The sequence below is a fragment of the Mesocricetus auratus genome, unplaced genomic scaffold (genome assembly GCF_017639785.1).
Source record: "Mesocricetus auratus isolate SY011 unplaced genomic scaffold, BCM_Maur_2.0 Super-Scaffold_6730, whole genome shotgun sequence".
NCBI lineage: Eukaryota > Metazoa > Chordata > Mammalia > Rodentia > Cricetidae > Mesocricetus > Mesocricetus auratus.
The window spans coordinates 117,643,114-117,668,711 of NW_024429184.1; the positions used below are offsets into that span (position 1 = coordinate 117,643,114).

The 25,598-nt window shown below is 43.0% G+C and overlaps 1 protein-coding gene across 4 annotated transcripts in view; it reads right to left on the minus strand.

Annotated features, from left to right (window-relative positions):
* LOC101830682 (protocadherin alpha-C2) overlaps positions 1–25,598 on the minus strand; it is a 208,236-nt gene that overhangs the window by 177,261 nt on the left and 5,377 nt on the right. The window contains exon 1 of one of the 4 annotated variants that reach the window (XM_040741944.1): positions 19,324–21,824. The exons of 1 other annotated variant lie outside the window; for it this stretch is intronic. In XM_040741944.1, coding sequence (XP_040597878.1) covers positions 19,324–21,708 — 2,385 coding nt within the window. In that variant the 5' untranslated portion in view covers positions 21,709–21,824. Of the gene's footprint in view, positions 1–1,060; positions 3,584–8,315; positions 10,819–19,323; positions 21,825–25,598 lie in introns of those variants that run through there. 2 more of the 4 variants (XM_040741943.1, XM_040741945.1) reach the window with 2 other exon arrangements.

Here is a 25,598-nt window from a genome sequence, read left to right on the forward strand (position 1 = left end):
CAAAACTGATGGAAAGAAACATTTAAAAACATGTCTTATAATTTGTTCTACAATGTGCCCTAGATTAAGTGTAAGTGTATTTATATGACAAGATATTATGAAAATATTTTGCAAGCAGAATGGGGTCTCTTGTGCCTGTAAGTCAGCTCTGGGGAGTCTAAGACAGGAAGATTCAGAGTTTGAGGGCAGCCGAGGAATCTAGTGATATCAACACTAGCCTGGCTCACATAGTTCAGCTCAGTCTCAGAAAAAAAATAAAATAAACAAAAGTAAATGACTATGAAAAAAGACTTAACAGAACGAATTCTTGCTATGCAAGCATAAGGACCTGAGTTCAATTTCCAAGAACCCAGGAGTCACATATGGTCCTGAATACCTGTAGCCCCAGCATATGCAGTGGTGAGTGACAACAGAGATTGCAGGGTCTAGCTCTTAGCTAGCCTAGCTCCAGGCTTAGTGACAGAACCTTTCTCAAGGGAATAAAGCAGAGAGTGCTAGAGCAGCGACGGACACACACACACACACACACACACACACACACACACACTCCATGTCCAAAACACTTGAAAATATTTTAGGTTAAGAAAGAAGATTGTTGTGTGTGTTAATAAAACCTCTTACAGAATAACAGTGGGTGCAGGCTCATATTACACACAAAGATATATCCAAAGATGTAGATTTAAGTATTTTATGTGTATGAATGTTTTGCCTTCATGTGTACCTTGTGCCTACAGAGGTCAGAAGGTATCGGTGCCCCTCGAACTGAAGTTACAAATGGTTAAGTCGGTAGAACGAATTGAACTCAAGTCATACCTGGTGCTCTTAACCACTGAGCCAATGGGCTTAAGCCTGGAGTCTCTACAGACCCCAAGTAAAGCTTTTTAAAAACTATTGTACTTTACAGACTAGGAAATGGCACATCAAAAACTCGACTATGAATTTGCTAGGTTAACTGTGTGTAACGTTTGTTTCTTAAACGCTAAAGCAATCACCTCGAAAGCCTTCAAATATTCAACGTTAAGGAGTTAGAAGAAAAATTAAAAAAGATTATGAAACTCACGTTGTCTGTAGAGCTAGGACCCTGAGGTAGACTGGGGCTGAAGGCCATGAGGTCTGTCTTGGGCGGACCCTCTCCAGAGCACACCCTCTGCCGCCTCTGCTGCGAGTATGACCAGGTCCCCACCGCGCTGGAGCACACCAGCACGGGCTTCCCCGGCCCACACACGCCCTCCGTGGGTGACGCCGAGCAGCGCAGCGCGGTGTACAGCAGCAGCGTGAGCACCAGCAGGCTGGACACCGCGCAGATGGCGATGATCAGGTACACGTTGACATCCACCAGCATGGAGTCTGAGCTCGAGGGTCCAACCAACACTCTAGATGAGACCTTCAGTGTCTGGCTGTTCTCCACTAGAGACACCAGGAAGGTGGCCGTGGCGGTCAGTGCTGGCTCACCATGATCCTTCACCAGCACCAAGAAGCGCTGACGTGGCGTGTCCGATTCATCCAGAACACGTGTTGTACTGATCTCACCAGTGTATAACCCCACGCGGAACGGGCTGTGCACAGCACCCGCCGCCGGCTGTAACTCATAGGACAACCACGCATTGTAGCCAGAGTCCGCATCTACAGCACGCACCTTCGAAACTACGTGGCCCGAACTCACTGACCTGAATAACAACTCAATAGTCCCTCCGCCCGCCTGAGGCCCCAGGAGCGCGGGCGCATTGTCGTTCTCGTCCAGCACGAACACCTGCAGAGTCACATTGCTGCCCAGGGCAGGCACACCAGCATCGCGCGCGCTCACCTGGAACTGCAGCAGCTCCAGCTCCTCGTGGTCCAGAGGCTGCAGCGCGAACACCTTGCCGCTCTCCGCGTGCACAGACACGAAGCTCGACAGCAGGCGCTCGCCCACCCTCCGCTCCACCAGAGAGTAGGACACCAGCGCGTTCTCCTGCGCGTCCGCGTCCGTGGCCGACACCGTGAAGATGTGCGCACCAGGCGGGTTGTTCTCCTTCACGAACACCGTGTACTCGGGCTGCGCGAACGCGGGCACGTTGTCGTTCACGTCAGCCACCTGCACGGACACGCTGGCGGTGGCCCACAGCGAGGGCGAGCCTGCGTCCCGGGCAGTCACCACCACCTTATAGTCAGCTGTGGTCTCTCGGTCCAGGGCGCTGTCCAGCACCAGCGAATAGTAGTTCTTGAAGGTGGACACCAGCTTGAAGGGGACGTGAGGGCTCAGGGAGCAGGTCACCTGTCCATTAGCGCCTGAGTCGCGATCAGACACGCTGATCAGGGCAATGACAGTCCCCAATTGAGCATCCTCTTTGATAGGCAAAAAAAGCGAGGTTATGGCCATCTCGGGCATGTTATCATTTACGTCCACAAGTTTCACTAGAACTTTACAGTGTCCTGCTAGGGGGAATGGACTTCTGTCCACGGCATCAATATTAATTTCATATAATTTACGGTCTTCATAATCCAGTGCTCCCTTAACTTTTATTTCTCCGCTGGTAGAATCTATTGTAAATTTAGATTGGACATTATCAGGAACGAGATTACTGAAGAAATATAATATTTCTTTATTGATTCCCTCGTCCATGTCTGAAGCGTTGAGTTTAATTACTAATGTCTCGTTGGGTGTATTTTCCAACAATCTAACATTATAAACAGATTCATCAAACTCCGGAGCGTGATCATTTGCATCCAATACGTCAATCAGTAACTGAACAGTACCTGTTAGTTCAGGTTTTCCTCCATCGATTGCAGTCAGTAACAAACGATGCTCTTGGGTTTCTTCTCTGTCCAGGGGCTTCTTCAAAACTAGCTGTAAAACGTTTGTCTCTTCTTCCTTTCTTTTAACATCCAAGTCAAAATACTCATTAGGATTTACTTTATAGCTCAAGGCTGCATTGGATCCTATATCCATATCAGATGCGCCCTCTACCGGAAACCGCGAGCCTGGCATTCTTGACTCTAAAATACTTAGTCTTTGTTCTGCTGCGGAGAACATGGGCGGGTTGTCGTTAATGTCCCTCACCTCCACCTCCACGTGGAAAACCTGCAGCGGCCGGTCCACGATCACCTCCAGGTGGATGCTGCACTCCGCGCTCCGCCCGCACAGCGCCTCCCGGTCGATCCGAGAGTTCACAAACAAAATGCCATTCTGCAGATTTACCTCCAGAAGGTCCCCGTGGTCCCTGGACGCCACCCTGAACAGGCGGGGCACCAGCTCCGCCAGCTCCAGCCCCAGGTCCTGCGCGATGCGGCCCACGAAGGTGCCGTGTTTGGCCTCCTCGGGGACGGAGTAGTGGAGCTGGCCACTCCCTGCCTCCCAGGCTGCGAGGAGCACAAAGGGGAGCAGCAGGCGCCAGGATCCCTGACTTCCTCGCTGGGAATATAGCATCGCAATCTGTTCCACTTCTCCAGTCTCTATTGCAGTACCACACAAAATCCTTTGAAAACTTAATTCCGGTTTACTATAGATTTGATTCCTCGAATTTTTTTTGGTGAGCTTCCGTAGCAGAGCCTAAAATGGAAGGTCCTTTTCCTAAGTAAAACGTATTCTCCGTATCCTTTTGACGTTGGAAGACAAAACATATCGTGGTGTCTAGCGACATCATGTGGATAAAAGGGTAAGTATTTTATTTTATTTTGTTTTATTCACTTACCTTTTATTAGTGAAATATTTCTCAATACTATCAATTTCAATTACATGTTTTCTATGCCTCTGTATATCCCTGTTCTCTATCTAAATATCACTTTATTAGCATTGCTTCCCAATCCCCAGATGTTCTGCTGACGGTCTTCCAATTGAACTTGACTTTATAAATACAATCTAAAGCAAAACATCAACGTGAGTATGCCACTGCGTATCGATACATCTTCGGTAAGAACACCCCAAGTAATTTATGTTATATATTTTGTTTATAGGGGATTTTATATTCAAACTGAGAAGAGCTTCCCATAGTTATTGTTTTTAATAGTTACTGTTGTTCAATAGTGTCCTTTCCATATTTGTCTATCGCCTATTTTTTTTAGTTTTTCTGTATCACTTTAATGAACATGTCCTCCCTCAGTATTACTTTAACAGAATATTCTAAATTTCAGTGTTTAATACACCATGGTGATTTATTGATGCTATCTTCAAAAATAATTAATAGTTTGAATATGTTAACAGCTTGGGTTTCTTTTTTGAAATCTATCCAAATTACTGAGAATTTAGTCCTTTAATCTTCTTTCAGCAACTAAAGATTTTTATGTTGTAATGTGGAGACTTTAATTGTCCAGATGTCATACAACTTTGGTAAGCAACTTGACACCATTTTCAAGATACAACATCTAAGTAGTAATTATTCGAGTTGCTATTACTTTGTAAATTGTATAATCACATATCTTACATTTATTCGACAAGTCAGAATCCTAATATTGGTTGAGAAGTAGTGTGCCACAAAAATATTTAGCATCCACTAAAAGTAATGTTATACTCAATAGAGAAAAGGCATTCTTAATATGAAAAATAGTTTACATTTTATACAGATGTGTGGAAGATGAAAGTGCTTAACATCTGACCCATCTTTGCTGCTGTTGCAATTATGTCCTGTTGATTCTTAATATGAGGATTTCTTTCTCAGTCATTGCATTCTAAATTCCACAAAAACACATAGGACAGTACCTTTAAACCTTCAAAAGCCATTCTTTCAGTCAGATATTAAAGACTAGTTTCTCAGCTGGTCCAACTCGCTGTTCTCTTTCCTAAGATTTCTAGTTATATCCAAGAGTGGTAGAGCATGCCTTTAACCCCAGCATTCTATAATTCACTTTACTTTATATTGTCCTATGAAGTATAATAAAAGCAATGTTTAGGAGTTGCAAACCTTAAATGTTCAGAGCACATAACTGCATACAGTACAGGAGTAAAAAATAAGAGAAATTAATATTTACTTCAATTCAATCTTTCTCATTAATGAAGTGTATATTTTTATTTCTTTTATTTTTAATTTTTATTTTATGTGCATTGGTGTCTTGCCACAGGTGTCAGATCCCGTGGAACTGGAATTACAGACAGTTGTGAGCTGCCCTGTGGGTGCTGGGAATTGAACTCAGGTCCTTTGGAAGAACAGCCAGTGCTCTTAACAACTGAACCCTCTCTCCAGTCCCGAAATGTATATTTTCTAAATGCACATTAAGCAAATATTTAAGTAGGTTATCCTTCTCTAAAAGAAATATCATTCTGGACAACTGCAACTTTTCATGTACAATGAAAAGTTATTAAGTTGGACTTAAAAAGAAGGTTGTGAGAAGAAAAACATGGGCCAACAAATGATTCAATGACCTGAGAGATCACAAGCAACTAAAATCATTGTGTCAATTAAGTTCACAAACAGAAGTGAATTAAAATATCTCCAATAAAAAATAAAGCAACATTCTAAAACTGAAAAGGCACTGGCAGAAGTTGAGAATTCAGTTGATGATGTGAGTGGTGCCCCAGACTAGGAAGACAAGAGTCAAACATGTGGTTCATGCTTTTCTTCCCAACACTCTAGAGACAGAGGCAGGCACATCTCAGATTTTGAGGCTGGCCAGGTCTACAAAGCAAGTTTCAAGACAGCAAGGGCTACACATAAAAACTCTGTCTCAAAAAAAAAAAAAAAAGAAAGAAGAGGGGGAAGAAAAAATTACTAAGTAAGGGAAAGCTTGCTATAATATAAACATCATGCAGCAAGGAGTATAAGTGACTTAAAAGCACAAATTGAATATAAAAATCCATGAAATATATCGTGGAAAGATTTCACATATATACACCATGATTCTCAGGAGAGCAAAGTAATGTAGAAGCAATATTTGAATGTATACTAGTAAGTATGCATTTAAATTGATAAAGTATCAACTCAGATACAAAATGTTATAATATCTTCAAGGAAGATTTTAAAAGTAAATCAAAGCTGATCAGGTAATGTAAGATTGGTGACAATTTTAAAATAAAGAAATAATGTTAAAAGGAGCTTACAGGGGGGAGTCACACTGTATCAATAATAAATTCAGTAGTCATATTCCTAAGAGAGAACTATAAGAAGTTTATCTTGAATGTTACTGGAGAAAATAATTTCCAACTCAGCATTAAATACCTAGAAAGATTATTTTTCAAAGGTGATATTGAAATACTACATATGAGTATACAAAAACATGGAGATTTCTTCACTATCTGACCATAGGGTGAAAATGTTCAAGAACTTTTCCAGAAGAAACTTAAATTCAGGAAGAAACACAAGCATATTAATAGTAAAAAGTGATAATAATATGTCTAGGATCTATGTCTAATTCAAAAGCACCAGTGTAACATAAAGGGGGGAGCAAACACAAAAGGATTTCCTAAGGCCTAGCACTCACTCACCGTGACAATACAAGTCAACAGTGTGCATTATAACCTCTAGGAAATCAAAGAGAAAAGAAAAAGAAAAACCACACATATCAGAGCTACAGATATCAGCAAAAATGGGTCATATGAAATTCCAGACCCTTTTTTCTCCCCACCCAAAGAAACCACTTTGTCAAGACTACACGTCCTTGTTCCAATCCTGAGAAACCTAAAATGAAGCAAGATGTTTCTGCCCTCCAGACAAGCTCAAATCTCCCATGTCAAAGCAGGGGAGAAACACAAGGAACTTCTCATCACATTCTTTTCTCCCAGCAAAGTGCCACTCACTCAGGGGAAGCAGCAGCTTCTGTCTTTCTCCAAGGAATGATGAAGAGTGAAGCATGCATTCAACATCCTACATTTCAGGGCATAGAGCTTGGTGTCTGTCTCACTACTCAGAGCACAAATAGAAGCCAGCATACAGAATGAATGAAGACAGCAGCAGTCAGTGCTCCACAGGGCCTGCAGTTCAGCAGGCAGGGGCTGTCCCACACTAGTTCTCTCTCTCTCTCTCTCTCTCTCTCTCTCTCTCTCTCTCTCTCTCTCTCTCTCTCTCCATCTAATGAGGAAAAGAGTCGAACAAGGAGGGATCCAATTTTATGGCTTCTCAGTGGGCAAATCAAGAAATTCTTTCCTGTCTCACCTGAATCAGCACACTGATAGAGCACAGAAGATTCTAGACACCTGAAAACAACTCAGAACAACAAGAAACTGTTGTATCTGGGTGTGGGTGCACACCTTTAATCCCAGCCCTTGGGGGCAGGGCTAGAAGGGTCTCTGTTACTTCCAGGTCACCCTGTCCTACTTAATGAGTTCTGGGCAGCAGGCCTTCTACTGAGACCCTGTGGATAAGAGGAAGGAGGTGAACAGACACCGCCCCTCTAGGGCAGCCACAGTTCAATGAACAGACACCAGTGGGAGTAGAGTTGATGAGCCCCAGAAAAAAAAACAGTGAGTGGATCACTCCTGCTAGGACTTTGTGCATAAAACTGCAGAGAGTACGCATCTGCCCAAACGGCTTCATGGAGCCCCAGGTTCTTAGATAACTAACAGGTGAGGGTCTTTCCTTGCACAAAGGTAGGCCAAAAAGATTGGGAGAGGTGACTGTTTTTTCCTACAAAAAAAGGAAATGTTGAGACCATATAACAACAGGAAAAAAAGCAATACAACACAACACAAAAGAACTTCTGCTAGCTGCAAAAAATCAAGTGTAAGGACATACAGACAAATGAATTCTGACAGTGTTTTAACTAAGAAACACAAAATGTCCAATGAGATCAAGAAAATAAAGCATTAACAGAAAGAGAATTTCATCAGAGAGGGAGTTTTCAATTCAATACAGTTCGACAGCATACATGACCAAGCAGAAGAAACTGTAACCTCGGGGTGTAATATTTGAATTTACTCAGGAAAAGACTAAAAAGTAAAATAGAACTGTAAAGACTGAAGAAGGACTGAGAGATTTGCAGAATAAAAAGAGTGAGCCGATATGTGCACTGTTATTCACAGAGAGAGGACAGACAACAAAGCAGAAATATTAGAGAATTGTGGCTTAAATGCTCAAAATCTTGGGACGAAGTGGATAGAACAAGAGCCTTAACATAGTTCAGATAGGATGAAACTAAGTAAAGCCACATCTACAAACTAATTGTAAAGAGTCGGCAAAGAAGAGAGAATTTTGACAGCCATAAGGAAAAAGTGACTCATATACAAGGGAACACTAACAAAGCTTAGCATCAGATTTCTCAGCAGAAAATTTGCATCTAGAAAATATATTCAAATTCCTGAAGGTAAATGATCACCAAGCAATAATCCTTTATCCAGTAATAGGCAAAATTGTGAAGAAAGTGACAAACCACATATGAAAATTCAAATTAAAGACAACAGTAAAACTAACCTTTCCCGAGGAATCCCCTGCAGACTGGAATTGATCCTCTCTGTCCCTTGAATCAGATAAACTGGGGCTGAAGGCCATGAGGTCAGTCTTATGTGGGTACTCCCCGGAGCACACCCTTTGCCTCCTTTGCTGAGAGTATGACCAGCTCCCCACCGCGCTGGAACACACCACTACTGGTTTTCCGGGCCCGCACATGCTTTCACTGGGCACAGTGGAGCAGCGCAGTACGGTGTACAGCAGCAGCGTGAGCACCAACAGGCTGGACACCGCACAGATGGCGATGATCAGATACACGTTGACATCCACTAATGACGCCTCTGAGCTTATGACATTAGTGGACACTCGCGATGGCATCTTTGGTACCTGGCCATTCTCTACCAGTGTCACCAACACAGTGGCAGTAACCGTCATTACTGGATCACCATGGTCTCTCACCAGCACCAGAAGGTTCTGACGCAGTGAATCTGCCTCGTCCAGGATGCGTGTGGTACTGATCTCGCCAGTGTACAGACCCACGCGGAACGGACTACGGGAGCTGCCTGCTGACAACTGTAACTCATAAGACAGCCATGCATTGTAGCCAGAATCCTTATCCACCGCACGCACCTTCGCCACCACATGGCCTGCACCCACAGACCTTGACACCAGCCTGTTCACCACTCCACCAGATACTCCCGTCTCAGGTTCAAGCAGCGCGGGCGCGTTGTCGTTCTCGTCCAGCACGAACACCTGCAGAGTCACATTGCTGCCCAGGGCAGGCACACCAGCATCGCGCGCGCTCACCTGGAACTGCAGCAGCTCCAGCTCCTCGTGGTCCAGAGGCTGCAGCGCGAACACCTTGCCGCTCTCCGCGTGCACAGACACGAAGCTCGACAACAGGCGCTCGCCCACCCTCCGCTCCACCAGAGAGTAGGACACCAGCGCGTTCTCCTGCGCGTCCGCGTCCGTGGCCGACACCGTGAAGATGTGCGCGCCAGGCGGGTTGTTCTCCTTCACGAACACCGTGTACTCGGGCTGCGCGAACGCGGGCGCGTTGTCGTTCACGTCAGCCACCTGCACGGACACGCTGGCGGTGGCCCACAGCGAGGGCGAGCCCGCGTCCCGGGCGGTCACCACCACCTTATAGTCAGCTGTGGTCTCTCGGTCCAGGGCGGCGTCCAGCACCAGCGAATAGTAGTTCTTGAAGGTGGACACCAGCTTGAAGGGGACGTGAGGGCTCAGGGAGCAGGTCACCTGCCCGTTGACGCCTGAGTCCCGATCAGACACACTGATGAGTGCGATGACGGTGCCTATTGGAGCATTCTCTAGGACTGGAAGTGACAGAGATTTGAATTCCAATGCTGGGGCGTTATCATTGATGTCTTCAATTTCTACAATAACTTTACAATGTCCGGAGAGTGGGAGTTGCCCCTTGTCAATGCCCTCTATGAGAATTTCATAGGATGTGCATTCTTCAAAGTCTATGTGTCCTGTTACAGTAATCTGTCCTGTAACCGGGTCCATGTGAAACTTGGATTTTATATCTGGAGAAACATCACTAGAGAAAGAGTACAAAACGTCCCCATTCACGCCTTCGTCTACATCTGAGGCATTGACTTTGATTACCCAAGTCCCGTTTGGGACATTCTCTGGTAATTTCACGGTATAGAGAGATCTGTCAAAGACTGGGGCATTGTCATTGACATCCAGCACTGTGATGAGTAACTGAACTGTGCCGGTCAGCTCGGGTTTGCCTCCGTCCGTGACAGTGAGCACTAAAAACATCTCTGGAGTTTCCTCTCGGTCTAAAGATGTCCGTAATACAAGCCCAAGACCTTTCACCCGTTCATCGTTGGATGGTTTTTCCAAAGAAAAATAGTCGTTGGGACTTAGCCTGTAAGTCAGCATAGCATTGATTCCGATATCTGCATCTGATGCGCCCTCTAGTGGAAACCAAGTGTCAAGAGGCCTTGATTCTGCAATGAACAGATTCTTTTGTGTCACTGGAAACACGGGCGGGTTGTCGTTAATGTCCCTCACCTCCACCTCCACGTGGAAAACCTGCAGCGGCCGGTCCACGATCACCTCCAGGTGGATGCTGCACTCCGCGCTCCGCCCGCACAGCGCCTCCCGGTCGATCCGAGAGTTCACAAACAAAATGCCATTCTGCAGATTTACCTCCAGAAGGTCCCCGCGGTCCCTGGACGCCACCCTGAACAGGCGGGGCACCAGCTCCGCCAGCTCCAGCCCCAGGTCCTGCGCGATGCGGCCCACGAAGGTGCCGTGTTTGGCCTCCTCGGGCACGGAGTAGTGGAGCTGGCTGCTCCCGCCGTCCCAGATGGCAAGGAGCACAAAAGAGAAAAGCAGGTGGCGAGACTCCTGGCCACTTCCCCAGAAAAATTCCATTTCAAGGGCACAGTGCTTTGTTGTGGTTAGGGATTCTCTCTCAGAGATGGGAGAATTCTTCTAATCCGTCAGTCCATCGCCACTGCATCTTCCATTGTTCAGACTCGGGATGGTGGATACAGCTTTCCGGGAAGAGTGGAAATGATTTTTCCTTTGGTCTGTCTTCTGTTGGGTTTATTTTATGGTAAAGAGCGACATCATGTGGCCCCAAACTGTAAGTGTGGATTCCGGAAATCCACACCTCTGAAAACTGTCTTGTTTATTCTTCGGTCGCTCAAACAGGGTTCTCACTTTACAAAATAGAGCTATATTTTGTAGGTATGCGTTCTTTACCAGTGCTTAATCATGTGAGACCTTTCGCTTTACTAGAACACCAACTTTTGTACAGAGAAAATTATTTTTCCATGTAGGTTTTAAGCACTTATAGAGACCCAGCTATCATTGATATAAACTTCGTAAATATGCTGTTGTGAGGTGTCAGTTAGAAAAATTCATGGCAGATTCCTTGTGCACTCCCAAATGGTGGCTTGTGATTACTAATGGAACTGTGTCATCCTTGGGTTTGTAATACTGGTTCTGAATCTTGAGAGAAACAACATTCAGGAAACCACTTATTCTAAGAATAAGCCACTGAAAGGGAAGTTCGCAGATACTGTTTTAAGAAATTGAAGTCTGTTAACATTCAGTGGACTGTCTTCCAGAATGGCTGGATGTTCACGGGAGATTTGACATGGAATTTGAAACATGTAGTAAATAGCCGTGTGCAAGTCTGGTATTCTCATTTTTGTTCTCGTAGTTTATAAATTTCTGGTGCTTTCTGGTGTTCAAGATGCCTAGATTTCTATTTTCCCATATTGTCCTCATGTATTTTAGTCAAAGAGGATATTTCCTACCTCTGAGAAACCATTTATTAGCAAACAGATGCACTCCTTTTTTCCATTAAATAATGGATTTAGTAAATAAGAATCTCTGTGTAGTTTATTTCCATAAGATATAAAAATAAATATATAACTGTTTTAAGTAGACTTGCAGGACAGTCTTAAATTGAGTGGTAGGATCTGGGGTTGGCTAGGGAAATGGAAATAAATTTTTCTAAACTCTCTACAAACCAAGTTCACACACTTTGTAACAATTGTAAGAGCTCCCCAATTATGAGACATATTTCATGATTAAAGCAATTGGACAGTTATTCTACACTCTTTGATAATCTGCAACACTAAGACTGCATTGTTTGGTTCAGCTGTTACTTTAATTTTTCCTTTACAACCCTTTAAGTATATCTGCCCACTTTTGAAATAATACTTTTAAAGACAAACATTGTATATTAATATTAATACCTCAGAGGTATTCAAATAGTGTTTGTGGGGTATTTACCCAACACAACTGGTTTCCTTTTCTTTTCATTTTTGGGATATGGTTTTATTTAGCCCAGGCTATCCTTGAACTCACAGTGTCGCCATGGTTGACCGGAAATGTCTGACTCCCCTGCCCCAAGTGCTGTATTACAAACATGCATGCACCAACATGAGTTTCACAGGGTGCTGGGAGTAGAACTCGGAGCTTTCTGCATACTAGACAAGCACTCTAGCAAGTGGACTGCATCCCCAGCCCAGTTTTATTTCTTTAATTTCTTAATAAAATGTGTTAGTTTATGGTTAAATATATGGTGTCTCAACACTTTCGTTTTCTAGAGATACAAAAATCCATATGAGATTGACCTAAATAGGATGCATTTCAATGGAGAAAGCCTAGGTCTTACCTTAATTTTCATGTCACATTTTGCCAGGCATGATCTTTGATTCATCCGGGGTTAAATGGACAATGGAGAGTTCCCAACAAATAAAGTAATTTCCTATACAACCTCAACAAGGAAGATGGTGGAGGTGACCCTCTGCAAACTATTTTTGCATCTTAAATTCATAAGTTTCTTTCTTCCGTGTTTGTTTAGACCAAAGAAAAATCAAGTTATCAACAAATAATTTTTAGCTTCTTCTCTCTGTGAAAAGACCCTCTCTTTTCCTCTCTCTCACTCACACAAAAACTAATTTCTGAATCAAAATAGAAATAAGCATGCTCTCACTGAGTAGCCAAAGGGTTTTTTTTCAAATTATCTAATATATAAAATACACTGGAGAGTCTGCAGGTGCATGGGTTGGGATGCAACATAATAGGAATGGATATTTGTGACAGTTGATCTTCATCGTTTACTTGATTTCCAACAACCCTGATGGCAACCAACCTATGGGTGTGTCCATGGGGGCGTTCTGGGTTACACTGAGTGAGATTAATGATGAATGTGGGCAACTCCATTGCACGGCTGAGGATTTGCTTTGAACAAAAAACAGAAAGCAGCTGAGCACCAGCATTCACCACTCTCTGCTTCCAGACTACAGGCAGAAGCTGACCTGCTGCCAAGGCTTCCACGCCACGATGGACCATAACCTGGAACATCTGCCCAAAACAAGTCCTTTCTTTCAAAAGTTGATTTTATCAGGAGTTTGTCACAGCCACAAGAGAAATAACTAACACAGTATTAATTCAAAATAAATACATGATAAATAAATAAGCATTCGTTTTGCATCCAATGAGATAGATTGGTGGGTAAAAAGCAATTGCCAAGCAAACCTGGTAATCTGAGTTTGATCCTCAGAACACACAGAGGACAGATAGTGTCAATTCCCACATTCACACATTAATTAACTTATAATCAATCAATCAATTAATTATTCACTTTTATAGCTCAAATACATACTTAAAGAGAAAAAGAAAAACTTTAAATTATTCATATCATCTTTTCTGAAGTTCAAGACCAGCTGGGCTGTTTAAACCCTATAGCAAATTTTCAAAACTGTATGTCTTTGAAAGTCTTTTTAGTCAAGCATTTCAAGAAGAGCTAGACCAGAAAATAAAGTCCTATGTCTGAGGGACAAGAGCTCTGAATGACCCTGCAAATACAACAGAATGATACAAACCAATAAAGTAAATATTGATTTGAAAGGAAGAAACAGAAAAAAAGGATAATCCTGGGAAAGAAAATGTAAATCAGAAAGAGAAAAGATAAAGAAAACACATTTCTGTTATCCCAGATCTCTCCAAGACCTTTATCATGAAGGGGTGTTGGATCTTGTCAAAGGCTTTTTCTGCATCTAGTGAGATGATCATGTGATTTTTGTTTTTCAGATTGTTTATATGGTGGTTTACATTGATGGATTTTCATATGTTTAACCATCCCTGCATCCCTGGGATTAAACCCACTTGATCGTGGTGAATGATTATTTTCATGTGTTCTTGGATCCTATTTTCCAGTATTTTACTGAGTATTTTTGCATCAATGTTCATTAGGGATATTGACCTGAAGTTCTCTTTCTTAGTTGTGTCTTTGTATGGCTTGGGGATCAAGGTTATTGAAGCCTTGTAGAAAGAGTTTAGCAATGACCCTTCCACTTCTACTGCATGGAATACTTTGAGAAGAATTGGTATAAGCTGGTCTTTGAATTTCTGCTGGAATTCTGCACTGAGACCTTCTGGACCTGGGCTTTTTTTGGTTGGGAGACTTTTGATGACTGCTTCTATTTCCATAGGGGTTATAGGTCTATTTAAATTGCTTATCTGTTCTTGATTTAATTTTGGCAAGTGATGGCTATCCAGAGAATTGTCCATTTCCTTTAAATTTTCAAATTTTGTGGAGTACAGGTTTTCAAAGTATGACTTGATGATTCTCTGAATTTCCTCAGAGTCCATTGTTACATCCCCCTTTTCATTTCTGATTTTGTTAGTTTGCATGTTCACACTCTGCTGTTTGGTAAGTTTGGACAAAGGTAAGTCTATTTTGTTGATTCTCTCAAAGAACCAACTCTTCATTGCATTGATTCTTTGGATTGTTTTCCAAGTTTCTACTTTATTGATTTCATCTCTCAGTTTGATTATTTACTGGCGTCTACTCCTCCTGGGGGAGTTTGCTTCTTTGTGTTCTAGAGCTTTTAGCTGTTCTGTTAATTCTCTAGTATAACTATTCTCCAGTTTCCTCATGTGGGCACTTAATGCTATGAACTTCCCTAGTAGCACTGCTTTCAAAGTGTTCCATAGGTTTGGGTATGTTGTGCCTTCATTCTTATTGAATTCTAGGAAGTCTTTAATTTCTTTTTTTATTTCTTCTTCGACCCAGGAATGTTGCAGTTGTGCATTATTCAATTTCCATGGGTTTGTAGGGTTTCTGCAATTTGTGTTGTTGTTGAATACTAATTTTAACACATGTTGCTCTGATAAGATGCATGGAGTTATTCCAATTTTTTGTACCTGCTGAGGTTTCATATGTTGCCAAGTATGTGGTCGATTTTTGAGAAGGTTCCATGTGGTGGTGAGAAGAAGGTATATTCTTTTTATGTAGATGGAATGTTCTATAGATATCTGTTAATCCCAATTGGGTCAAACTTCTATTAGACCCTTTGCTTCTTTGTTCAGTTTCTGTCTGATATTCCTGTCTACTGGTGACTGTGGGGTGTTGAAGTATCCCACTACAAGTGTGTGGAGCTTTTATATGTGATTTGAGTTTTAGTAATGTTTCTTTTACGAACGTGGATGCCTTTGTATTGGGGGTATAGATGTTCAGAATTAAAACTTCATCTTGGTGGATTTCTCCTGTGATGAGTTTGAAATGACCTCCTTCATCTCTTTTGATTGATTTTATTTTAAAGTCTAATTTGTTAGATATTAGGATTGCTACCCACACTTCTTTCTTGGGTCCATTTGATTGGAAAATCTTTTCCCAACCTTTAACTCTGAGGTAATGTCTGTCTTTGAGGGTGTGGTGTGTTTCTTGTATTCAGCAGAAGGATGGGTTCTGTCTTCAACAGCCATCATCAAACTAAATGGACAGAAACTCAAAGCAATTCCGCTAAAATCAGGAACAAGACAAGGTTGTCCACTCTCTCCATACCTTTTCAATATAGTACTTGAAGTTCTAGCTGGAGCCATATGACAACAAAAGGATATCAAGGGGATACAAATTGGGAAGGAAGAAGTCAAACTTTCACTATTTGCAGATTATATGATAGTTTACATAAATGACCCAAAGAACCTTCATCAAAGTGGCAGGCTACAAGATCAACTCAAGAAAATCAGTAGCCCTACTATATACAGACAATAAAAGGGCTGAGAAAGAAATCAGAGAAACATCACCTTTACAATTGCCACAAACAACATAAAATACCTTGGGGTAATGGTAACCAAACAAGTGAAAGACCTGTATCGCAAGAACTGTGAGTCTTTAAAGAAAGAAATTAAAGAAACCCTCAGAAAATGGAAAGATCTCCCATGCTCTTGAATAGGTAGGATCAATGGAGTAAAAATGTCAATCCTGCCTAAAGCAATCTACAGATTCAATACAATCCCCATGAAAATACCACCACAGTTCTTCACAGACCTTGAAAGAACAATAATCAATTTTGTATGGAAAAACAAAAGACCGAGGATAGCAAAAACAACCCTGTTCAACAAATTAACATCTGGAGGCATCACCATCCCTGACCTCAAGCTCTATCATAGAGCTGTAGTCATAAAAACAGTTTGGTATTGGCACAAAAATAGACAGGTAGACCAATGGAATCGAATTGAACACCCTGATATTAACCCATACATGTATGAACATCTGATCTTCGACACAAAGAAGCTAAAAGTATACAATGGGAAAAAGAATCTTTAACAAATGGTGCTGGCATAACTGGATGCTGGCATGTAGAAGAATGTGGATAGATCCATGTCTATCGCCATGCACAAAACTTAAGTCCAAATGGATCAAAGACCTCAACATAAATCCAGCCACAATGAACCTCTTAGAAGAGAAAGTGGGTGGCACCTTCAATGAATTGGTACAGGAGACAGCTTCCTGCACATAACACAGTAGCACAGACAGTGAGATCAACAATTAATACATGGACCTCCTAAAACTGAGAAGCTTCTGTAAGGCAAAGGACACAGTCAGCAAAACAAAAAGCTGCCCACAGAATGGGAAAAGATATTCAGTAACCCCACATCTGACAGAGGGCTGATCTTCAAAATTTACAAGTAACACAAGAAGCAAGTCTCCAAAACACCAAAGGATCAAATTAAAAAGTGGGATACAGAACTAAATAGAGAATTCTCAGAAGAGGAGTCTAAAATGGCTGAGAGGCAGTTGAGAAAGTGCTTAACATCCTTAGCCATCCGGGAAATGCAAATCAAAACAACTCTGAGATACCATCTCACTCCTGTAAGAATGGCTAAAATCAAAAACACCAACGACAATTTATGCTGAAGAGGATGTTATGAAAGGGGAACTCTCCTCCACTTCTGGTGGGAGTGCCAAACTTGTACAGCCACTTTGGAAATCAGTATGGAGATTCCTCAGAAAAATGGGAATAAACCTACCACAAGACCCAGCAACTCCACTGTTATGCATATATCCAAAAGATTCACATTCATACAACAAGGGCATCTGTTCCACTATGTTCATAGCAGCGTTATTTGTAATAGCCAGAAATTGGAAGCAACCTAGACGCCCCTCAACCAATGAGTGGATAGAGAAAGTGTGGTCATTTACACAATGGAGTACTATTCAGCAGAAAAAAACCATGGAATCCTGAAATTTGCAGGCAAATGGATAGCACTAGAAGAAACTATCCTGAGTGAGGTAACCCACTCACAAAAAGAGAAACATGGCATGTACTCTCTCATATATAGATTTTAGACATAGATCTGGGGAGTGCCAGCCTACAATCCCATGGCCAGAGAGTCTGGGGAAAAGAACCTTCATTTAGTGGCTGATGGAAGCAGAGGCAGACTCCTACAGCTAAACACTGAGCTGAACTCAAGGAATCCAGTGACAGAGAGGGAGGACTGATGAGCAAAGGGGTTAGGACTGGGCTGATTTAACCCCCAGAAATAGCTGACCTGACAAGGGTTAGCTCTTGAATTCCAGACTGATGCTTGGGAATCCAGCATGGGACTGATCAAGACCCCCTGACTTTGGGTTTCAGTGAGGAGGCCTAGGTAATCTATTGGGCCTTGGGCAGTTGATCAGTATTCATCCCAGGTATACAAATGGACTTTGGACTCCCATCCAACAATGAGAGATGCACTCTCACCCTGGACTCTTGGGGGAGGTCCTAGGCCCTGCCTTGGATGAAATGACAGACTATGGACACCCCCATGGAGGGCCTCAGCCTCCCTGGGAAAATGAGGGGATATTGGAGGGGTTGGTGGAGGGCATGGGAGGAGGGGAAGGAAAGGGAGAGGGACCTGGAATTGACATGTGAAGCAACCTTTTTTCTGATTTAAATTTAAATTTAAAAATAAAAATAAATAATAAAAAGGGAAAAAAGAAAACACGTTTCATATGTTTTAATAACAAAATGCATGAAGTGTTAATTGTATTTTACTTGGATATTAATTCTCTCTGGAAACAAAGGAAATTGGATGAGAGTCCAAGTATTTTGCAAGAGAAATTGACATATACATTGCAAAACTAACAGGAGAACAGTCTCACTTAAATTTTATTTGATTAAGAAGAAGAAAAAATGGAAGACACAGAGAACATTTCATTTGATATCAGTTATCTGGCAAATAGATATTCCTGGAGCCGAACTGGAAATAACTCTTCACAAGATTAAAAATATTTTTCAATTGTGGAAAAAATAAAGACAACAAAGTGTTTTGAGAACCTTTTTTGCTTTGATGTCTCATAATTTTAATGTAATATTTAAATTATCACTGTGGAAGGGCTGGAGAGATGGCTAGTGCTTAAGAGCACACATGTAAGGCTAGGCAATTGTGGTGCGCCCCTTAAACTCAGCACTTGGGGGGCAGAGGCAGGTGGATCTCTGTGAGTTCCAAGCCAGCCTGATTTACAAAGCTAGTTTCAGGACAGCTAGCATTGTTACACAGAGAAACCCTGTCTTGAAAAATAAAAAAACACATGTATATAGACCAAACACATATATAATTTAAAAGTTTTAATTAAAATCACTGTGGAATAAAGATTCAATACACCCACAATACTTATAGAAGTTTTTAAAATAATATTTTAATCTAATGATATATTATTTTCAGATCGGTTGGAAATAGATATGTATATACAATTTTTAACCTTCTTCGTTGTTAGTGTAGTTATAAAGATAATAATGTCCTGTGAGTGGTAAGTCAGAGAAATACCAAGCATGCAAGCATGACTGACAACCATTCAGTAAACGGGTCAGTGACAATTCTACTAGCACCTCCTAGAAATCCCCAAGAGAGAAACAAAAGACACTGAAACTTTGCACACAGATTAGTGACAGAAAGCTAGAGCCAGATGCCCTAAACGATGTCATTCACACAAGAAGAAAATGGTTCCCATGTGTACACAGACTGCCATAAAATAACCCTACCGCTGTATTTACCAACAAACACACTTTAAAAGTGTGGATCTCGCCACTTGTCGATTCAGTACAGAATTTGGTCATGAGAACCCAGTTTTTGTTGCAAAATTAGTGAGTGTGACGTGCTCAACAAAATAGAGCATAAATAGAATAATTAAGGTGAACACATTTCCAAGCACTGAAAATACTAGCATATAAAACGAGAACATGTTAGAGAGAAAATTACTCACTCTGACGGAGAAATCAATGTCTTCCACCAGCTTTTCCTCTTTCTCCTGACTAACTGGGCAGGGAGTGAGACTCGGGCTGAAGGCCATGAGGTCTGTCTTGGGCGGACCCTCTCCAGAGCACACCCTCTGCCGCCTCTGCTGCGAGTATGACCAGGTCCCCACCGCGCTGGAGCACACCAGCACAGGCTTCCCGGGAGCGCAGGCGCCTTCTGTGGGCATTGCCGAGCAGCGAAGTGCTGTGTACAGCAGCAGCGTGAGCACCAGCAGGCTGGACACCGCGCAGATGGCGATGATCAGATACAGGTTCACATCTGCAAGCGATGTCTCCCTGCCGGCAGAATCCACCAAAGCCCGCGATGGAGCTTTTGGCACGTGCCCACTCTCTACCAGAGACACCAGCAAGGTGGCTGTGGCTGTCAGCACCGGCTCGCCGTGGTCCTTCACCAGCACGAGCAGGCTCTGTCTCGGCGCATCTGTCTCATCCAGGACACGCGTGGTGCTGATCTCGCCCGTGTACAGGCCCACGCGGAACGGAAGGCGCCCACTGCCCGCCGCCGACTGCAGCTCGTAGGACAACCACGCGTTGTAGCCAGAGTCTGCGTCCACTGCGCGAACCTTTGTCACCACGTGCCCTGCACCCACTGACCGTGACACCAGTTCGCTCACTGTGCCACCTGCCTGAGGCCCCAGGAGCGCGGGCGCATTGTCGTTCTCGTCCAGCACGAACACCTGCAGAGTCACATTGCTGCCCAGGGCAGGCACACCAGCATCGCGCGCGCTCACCTGGAACTGCAGCAGCTCCAGCTCCTCGTGGTCCAGAGGCTGCAGCGCGAACACCTTGCCGCTCTCCGCGTGCACAGACACGAAGCTCGACAGCAGGCGCTCGCCCACCCTCCGCTCCACCAGAGAGTAGGACACCAGCGCGTTCTCCTGCGCGTCCGCGTCCGTGGCCGACACCGTGAAGATGTGCGCGCCAGGCGGGTTGTTCTCCTTCACGAACACCGTGAACTCGGGCTGCGCGAACGCGGGCGCGTTGTCGTTCACGTCAGCCACCTGCACGGACACGCTGGCGGTGGCCCACAGCGAGGGCGAGCCCGCGTCCCGGGCGGTCACCACCACCTTATAGTCAGCTGTGGTCTCTCGGTCCAGGGCGCCGTCCAGCACCAGCGAATAGTAGTTCTTGAAGGTGGACACCAGCTTGAAGGGGACGTGAGGGCTCAGGGAGCAGGTCACCTGCCCGTTGACGCCTGAGTCCAGGTCGGAGACGCTGATCAGGGAGATGACGGTGCCAGGTGCAGAGTTTTCTAACACAGGAATGGATAGTGACTTGACGGCCAATTCAGGCACATTGTCATTAACATCCACGATTTCAACTAGAACCGTGCAGTGATCTGTCATTGGGGGGGTTCCCTTGTCTGTTGCCTCTACCTGAATTTCAAAAGACTTAGTTTCCTCAAAATCTATGTTGTCTTTCACAGTGACGTATCCATTAACCGGGTCCAAGTGGAATTTCGACAGAATGTCAGCTGATACATCCGTGTGGAAAGAATACACAATGTCCTTATTGACTCCCTCATCCAAATCAGAGGCGTTAACATCCACTACTGCAGTACCGTTTGGTGCGTTTTCGGATAGTCTGACTTTGTAGAGCGTCCTCTCAAATGAGGGGGCGTTGTCGTTCGTGTCCAGGACAGTGATCTTCACTTGGGTGGTGCCGGTTAGCTCAGGTTTCCCGGCATCAACTGCCGTTATCAGTAAATAGTGTTCAGGGATGTCCTCTCGGTTTAGAAGTTTTTTCAACACAAGTGCCAGGGATTTAATTTCTTCATCTTTTCTTTTGACCTCCAAAGTAAAATACTCACTGGAGTTAAGACTGTAAGTCAGCAACGAATTTGCTCCGATATCTGCATCTGAAGCGCCCTCTAGTGAAAAACGAGAGCCAAGCGGTCGCGATTCATAGATGAACAGAGTCTTTTGTGTAGTTGGGAACACGGGCGGGTTGTCGTTAATGTCCCTCACCTCCACCTCCACGTGGAAAACCTGCAGCGGCCGGTCCACGATCACCTCCAGGTGGATGCTGCACTCCGCGCTCCGCCCGCACAGCGCCTCCCGGTCGATCCGAGAGTTCACAAACAAAATGCCATTCTGCAGATTTACCTCCAGAAGGTCCCCGCGGTCCCTGGACGCCACCCTGAACAGGCGGGGCACCAGCTCCGCCAGCTCCAGCCCCAGGTCCTGCGCGATGCGGCCCACGAAGGTGCCGTGTTTGGCCTCCTCGGGCACGGAGTAGTGGAGCTGGCTGTTCCCTGCCTCCCAGGCTGCGAGGAGAGGAAGCCAGAGCAGCAGACACTGCCGGGCGTCTGGGCCCCCTCTCCAAGAAGGCATCACTTCTAGTGCTCCGTGAGCTGGTCAAATTAAATGATCATGTTTGAAAACAATTAAATAGTCTAACACCTGCTCAAATCCTGCTGCTTCTCCCGAAGCTTTAAGTAACAAAGAGGCTCTGGGTATTTTTCCTTTCTAGAGAACACTCTCTGGTGAACAGCGACACCCTGTGGCCCAACAGATTCGAACTTTACCGTATTAACTGTAAATGAGAAGTTTGCCGTATTAACTTCAAGTGTAAGTTTCAGTAATGTTGTTGCAAAACTTTCCTCTTGTAAAGCCGAAAATTTATACCCACTAGACAGGAATTCCAGTTTCCCCCGACCTTGCCCATGGTAACCACCATTCTACTTCCATTTTCTGTAAGTTTCACTACCGTGTATGTGTAATCACACAGGATTTGTTAGCGTTTGTTGCTCTGGGGTTCTTAGTTTTTCTTTGGTTTTTTGTGTTTGTTTCTTTGTTTCCTGGGCAGTGGTGACACATATCTTTTTATTAATTTATTCTTTACATTCTAATCCCAGTTCCCTCTCCCTCCTCTCCTCCTGCTCCCCTTACTTCCCTCCTCCTCCCATCTGCTCCTCAGAGAGGGTGAGGCCTCCCCTAGGAAGTCTACTAAGTCTGTCCCATCATCTAGTTGAGGCAGGACCAGGGCACCTCTCCACCCCCCACACCTCTGAGTCTAGGCTGGGCCATGTATCTCTCATATGTAGTGGGCTCCACTAGGTCAGTTTGTACATTAGAGTCAGATCTTGACCCACTGCCAGTGGCCTCATATATTGTCCCAGTCACACCATTGTCACCTATATTAAGGAAGTCTAGTTCGTCTTATGTAGGTTCCTCATTTGTCAAACCTCATTTGTTCCTAGCTGGGGTTAGCTGATTCTGTGGGTTTCCCCATCATGGTCTTCACTCATTTGTTCACATTATCGATCCTCCCTCACTTCGATTGTAATCCAGGAGCTTGGCCCATTGGTTAGTTGTGGATTTCTGCATCTGCTTCCATCTGTTTCTGGAAGAGGGTTCAAGCTTCTCTGGGATTATGGATTATAAACTGAGAATCTTTTGCTTTATGTCTGGTATCTACTTAATGAGTGAGTACATACTATATTTGTCTTTCTGGTTTTGGGTTACCTCACTTAGGATGTTTTTTTTTCTAGTTCTGTCCATTTGCCTGTGATTTTAGGATGTCCCTGTTTCTTACTATTGACTAGTACTCCATTGTGTAAATATATAACATTTTCTTTATCCATTCTTCAGTTTAGAGGCATCTAGGCTGCTTCCAAGATCTGGCATTTTTCTTTGTTTTGAGACTGACTTTTTTAAATTACTATAATGTCATGAAGGCTTATCAGTGTTGTAGCACATTACAGGATTGCTTCTCTTCTTAATACTGAATGGTTCCGTTGTGTATACAAATTGCATTTTGTGAGTCCACTCAACCATTCATGGACATTTGGGTTCCTCTGGCTCTTGATTCTTTTGGGGGGCAAGGTTTCTCTGTATTGTTTTGGAGGCTGTCCTGGAACTCACTCTGTAGACCAGGCTGGCTTCGAACTCACAGAGATCCGCCTGTCTCTGCCTCCCAAGTGCTGGGATTAAAGGCATGCTCCACCAATGCCTGGCTGGCTCTTGATTCTTACAAAAAGTGTTGATACCAATACAGATGTTCAAGTATTTCTTGGAGACCCTGTTTTCAATTCTTTTGAATTTCTATTACCGCTTCTTCACAGCAAGCACACCAGAATCAATGGATACTTTTGTTCATTGAAAATATGAATACACTCCTGTTGTTTGTAATTTTGAGTTTTGAAGTGTTTATGGGTTACATTAAATTCATATATGAAATGTATATTCTATCTTAGGATTATTCTCTTTATTATATTTTAATTTTCTTACAGAAAGAGTAAAATGATTTCTTTTCAGTGCTAGTTACATGAGAGATCTTTTATTAATTCTGAGCTGGCTCCTCCACATGCAGAAACATTGAATTTAGAGACAGAGCAGGGATTATTTGAAGTGAATAGAGGAATGTGTCAGTTGGCAAAGTGCATATCAAGTTACACACTTGTTATTCTATGTATGTCAAGCAATTTGCTTTTATCTTTCTTAGAAGAAAACAAAATGAACTGCAAAATTCATAGTGTCCATTAAAAATGGCAACGAGAGCCGGGTGGTGGCGCACACCTTTAATCCCAGCACTCAGGAGGCAGAGGCAGGCAGATCTCTGTGAGTTCGAGGCCGGGCTGGACCGACAGCCTCCAAAACAATACAGAGAAACCCTGTCTCCTAAAACAAAAAAAATGGCAACGAGAAACAGATTTTTCTAGAGTTAAAATCATTGATAATTTTTATATGAGATGGGTGTGGTGGTGCACGCTTCTAATCCCAGCACTTGGGAGGCAGAGGCAGTTGGATCTTTGAGTGTGAGACCAACCTGGCCTACAAAAAGAATTCCAGCACATCCAAGACTAAACAGAGAAACCCTGTCTTAAAACCTAGTAATAATAACAATAACAATAATAACAACTTCCCTTGATTCTAATATCTTAAGGTTAGTTCACTTATTCACTCTTCCAGTAAAGTGAATGCAACTGTAAATAACTAAAGAAAAATTACGTTCAGAAAGGAAAATAGCCCTTCTCAATTGTGGTTCCTAGGTTTTACACAGATAGATAAAATTGGGTATAAATACACACATGTGTAATATACATGACATATACACCATATATGTGATGAAAACAGAAACAAAAGTGTCTAGAGGAACAAAGGGGACTAATGGAATGAGGAAGAACCATGAGAAAGAGAGGAGGGGAGTACGGGGAAATATGTCAATGAACATTATGTACTTACACAAAATACCCCCGCCATAAAACAGTACTATCTACAATGAATATACACAATGAAATTTTTGGGAAAAAATTTAAAGGAATAAGACATGAAATAATTCATTCCACTAAAATGCTGTGAAAGAAGGAAAAAAACTATTGAAATATTCTGAATGAGAATAATATCAACTAGCAATGGAAATTCTATTCATGTTCATGTTAGATTTTAAATCACACTACCCATATATATATATATGTGTGTGTGTGTGTGTGTGTGTATGTGTGTGTGTGTGTATTTTTCCTTCTTTCTATGATAGTATCCAATAAACTACATCCACTTTTCAAACTTTGCAATCCTAAACCTGTGCCTTTTTATAATAGTGACCGATACTTGAGATTTGCCCCCAAGTTAATTCAATTAGCTATTCCGGAAAACTTTCAAATTTTATAAGAATCATTATAACTCAGAAAGAATAGCCTCCCTGACCTTATTTCTATAATGTAATCATCTTAAACTTTGTAATCCCAATGTAGTTGTATGAAGACATAACCAAACACAACAAGGTCAAGTTTGTTTTCTTGGGGTTTATTATTGTTATTATTGGGGTTTGTTTCTTCATTTGGTTGTTAAGGTAATTGTGACTTATAGCTCAGGCTAGCCTCAAACTTGTTCTGTAGCAGACAATGGCCTTTAAATTCAGATCCTCTTGCTCCCACCACCCAAGGACAAGTATTGCCACTAGGCTGGGCTCTTCCAGATGAATTTAAAAGGCTACTGGTATTATCAAAAATGTTGAGTTCTATTCATAGTTTTATGATTGGTGTTTCAGTGCTCTGAGATAACTACATTTTCAATCTATACTAATTCCTTTATTTAGTTTTATTTTAAGTGTATAGGTGTGTATGTTTGTGCACCCCATGCATGTCTGGTGCCCACAATCCAGAAAAGAACATCAGATCCCCTGTAACTGGAGTTACAAATGATTTTGAACCACCATATAAGTGCTGGGACACAAACCTAGGTCCTCTGGAAGAGCAGCAAGAGCTCTTAACCACTGAGAC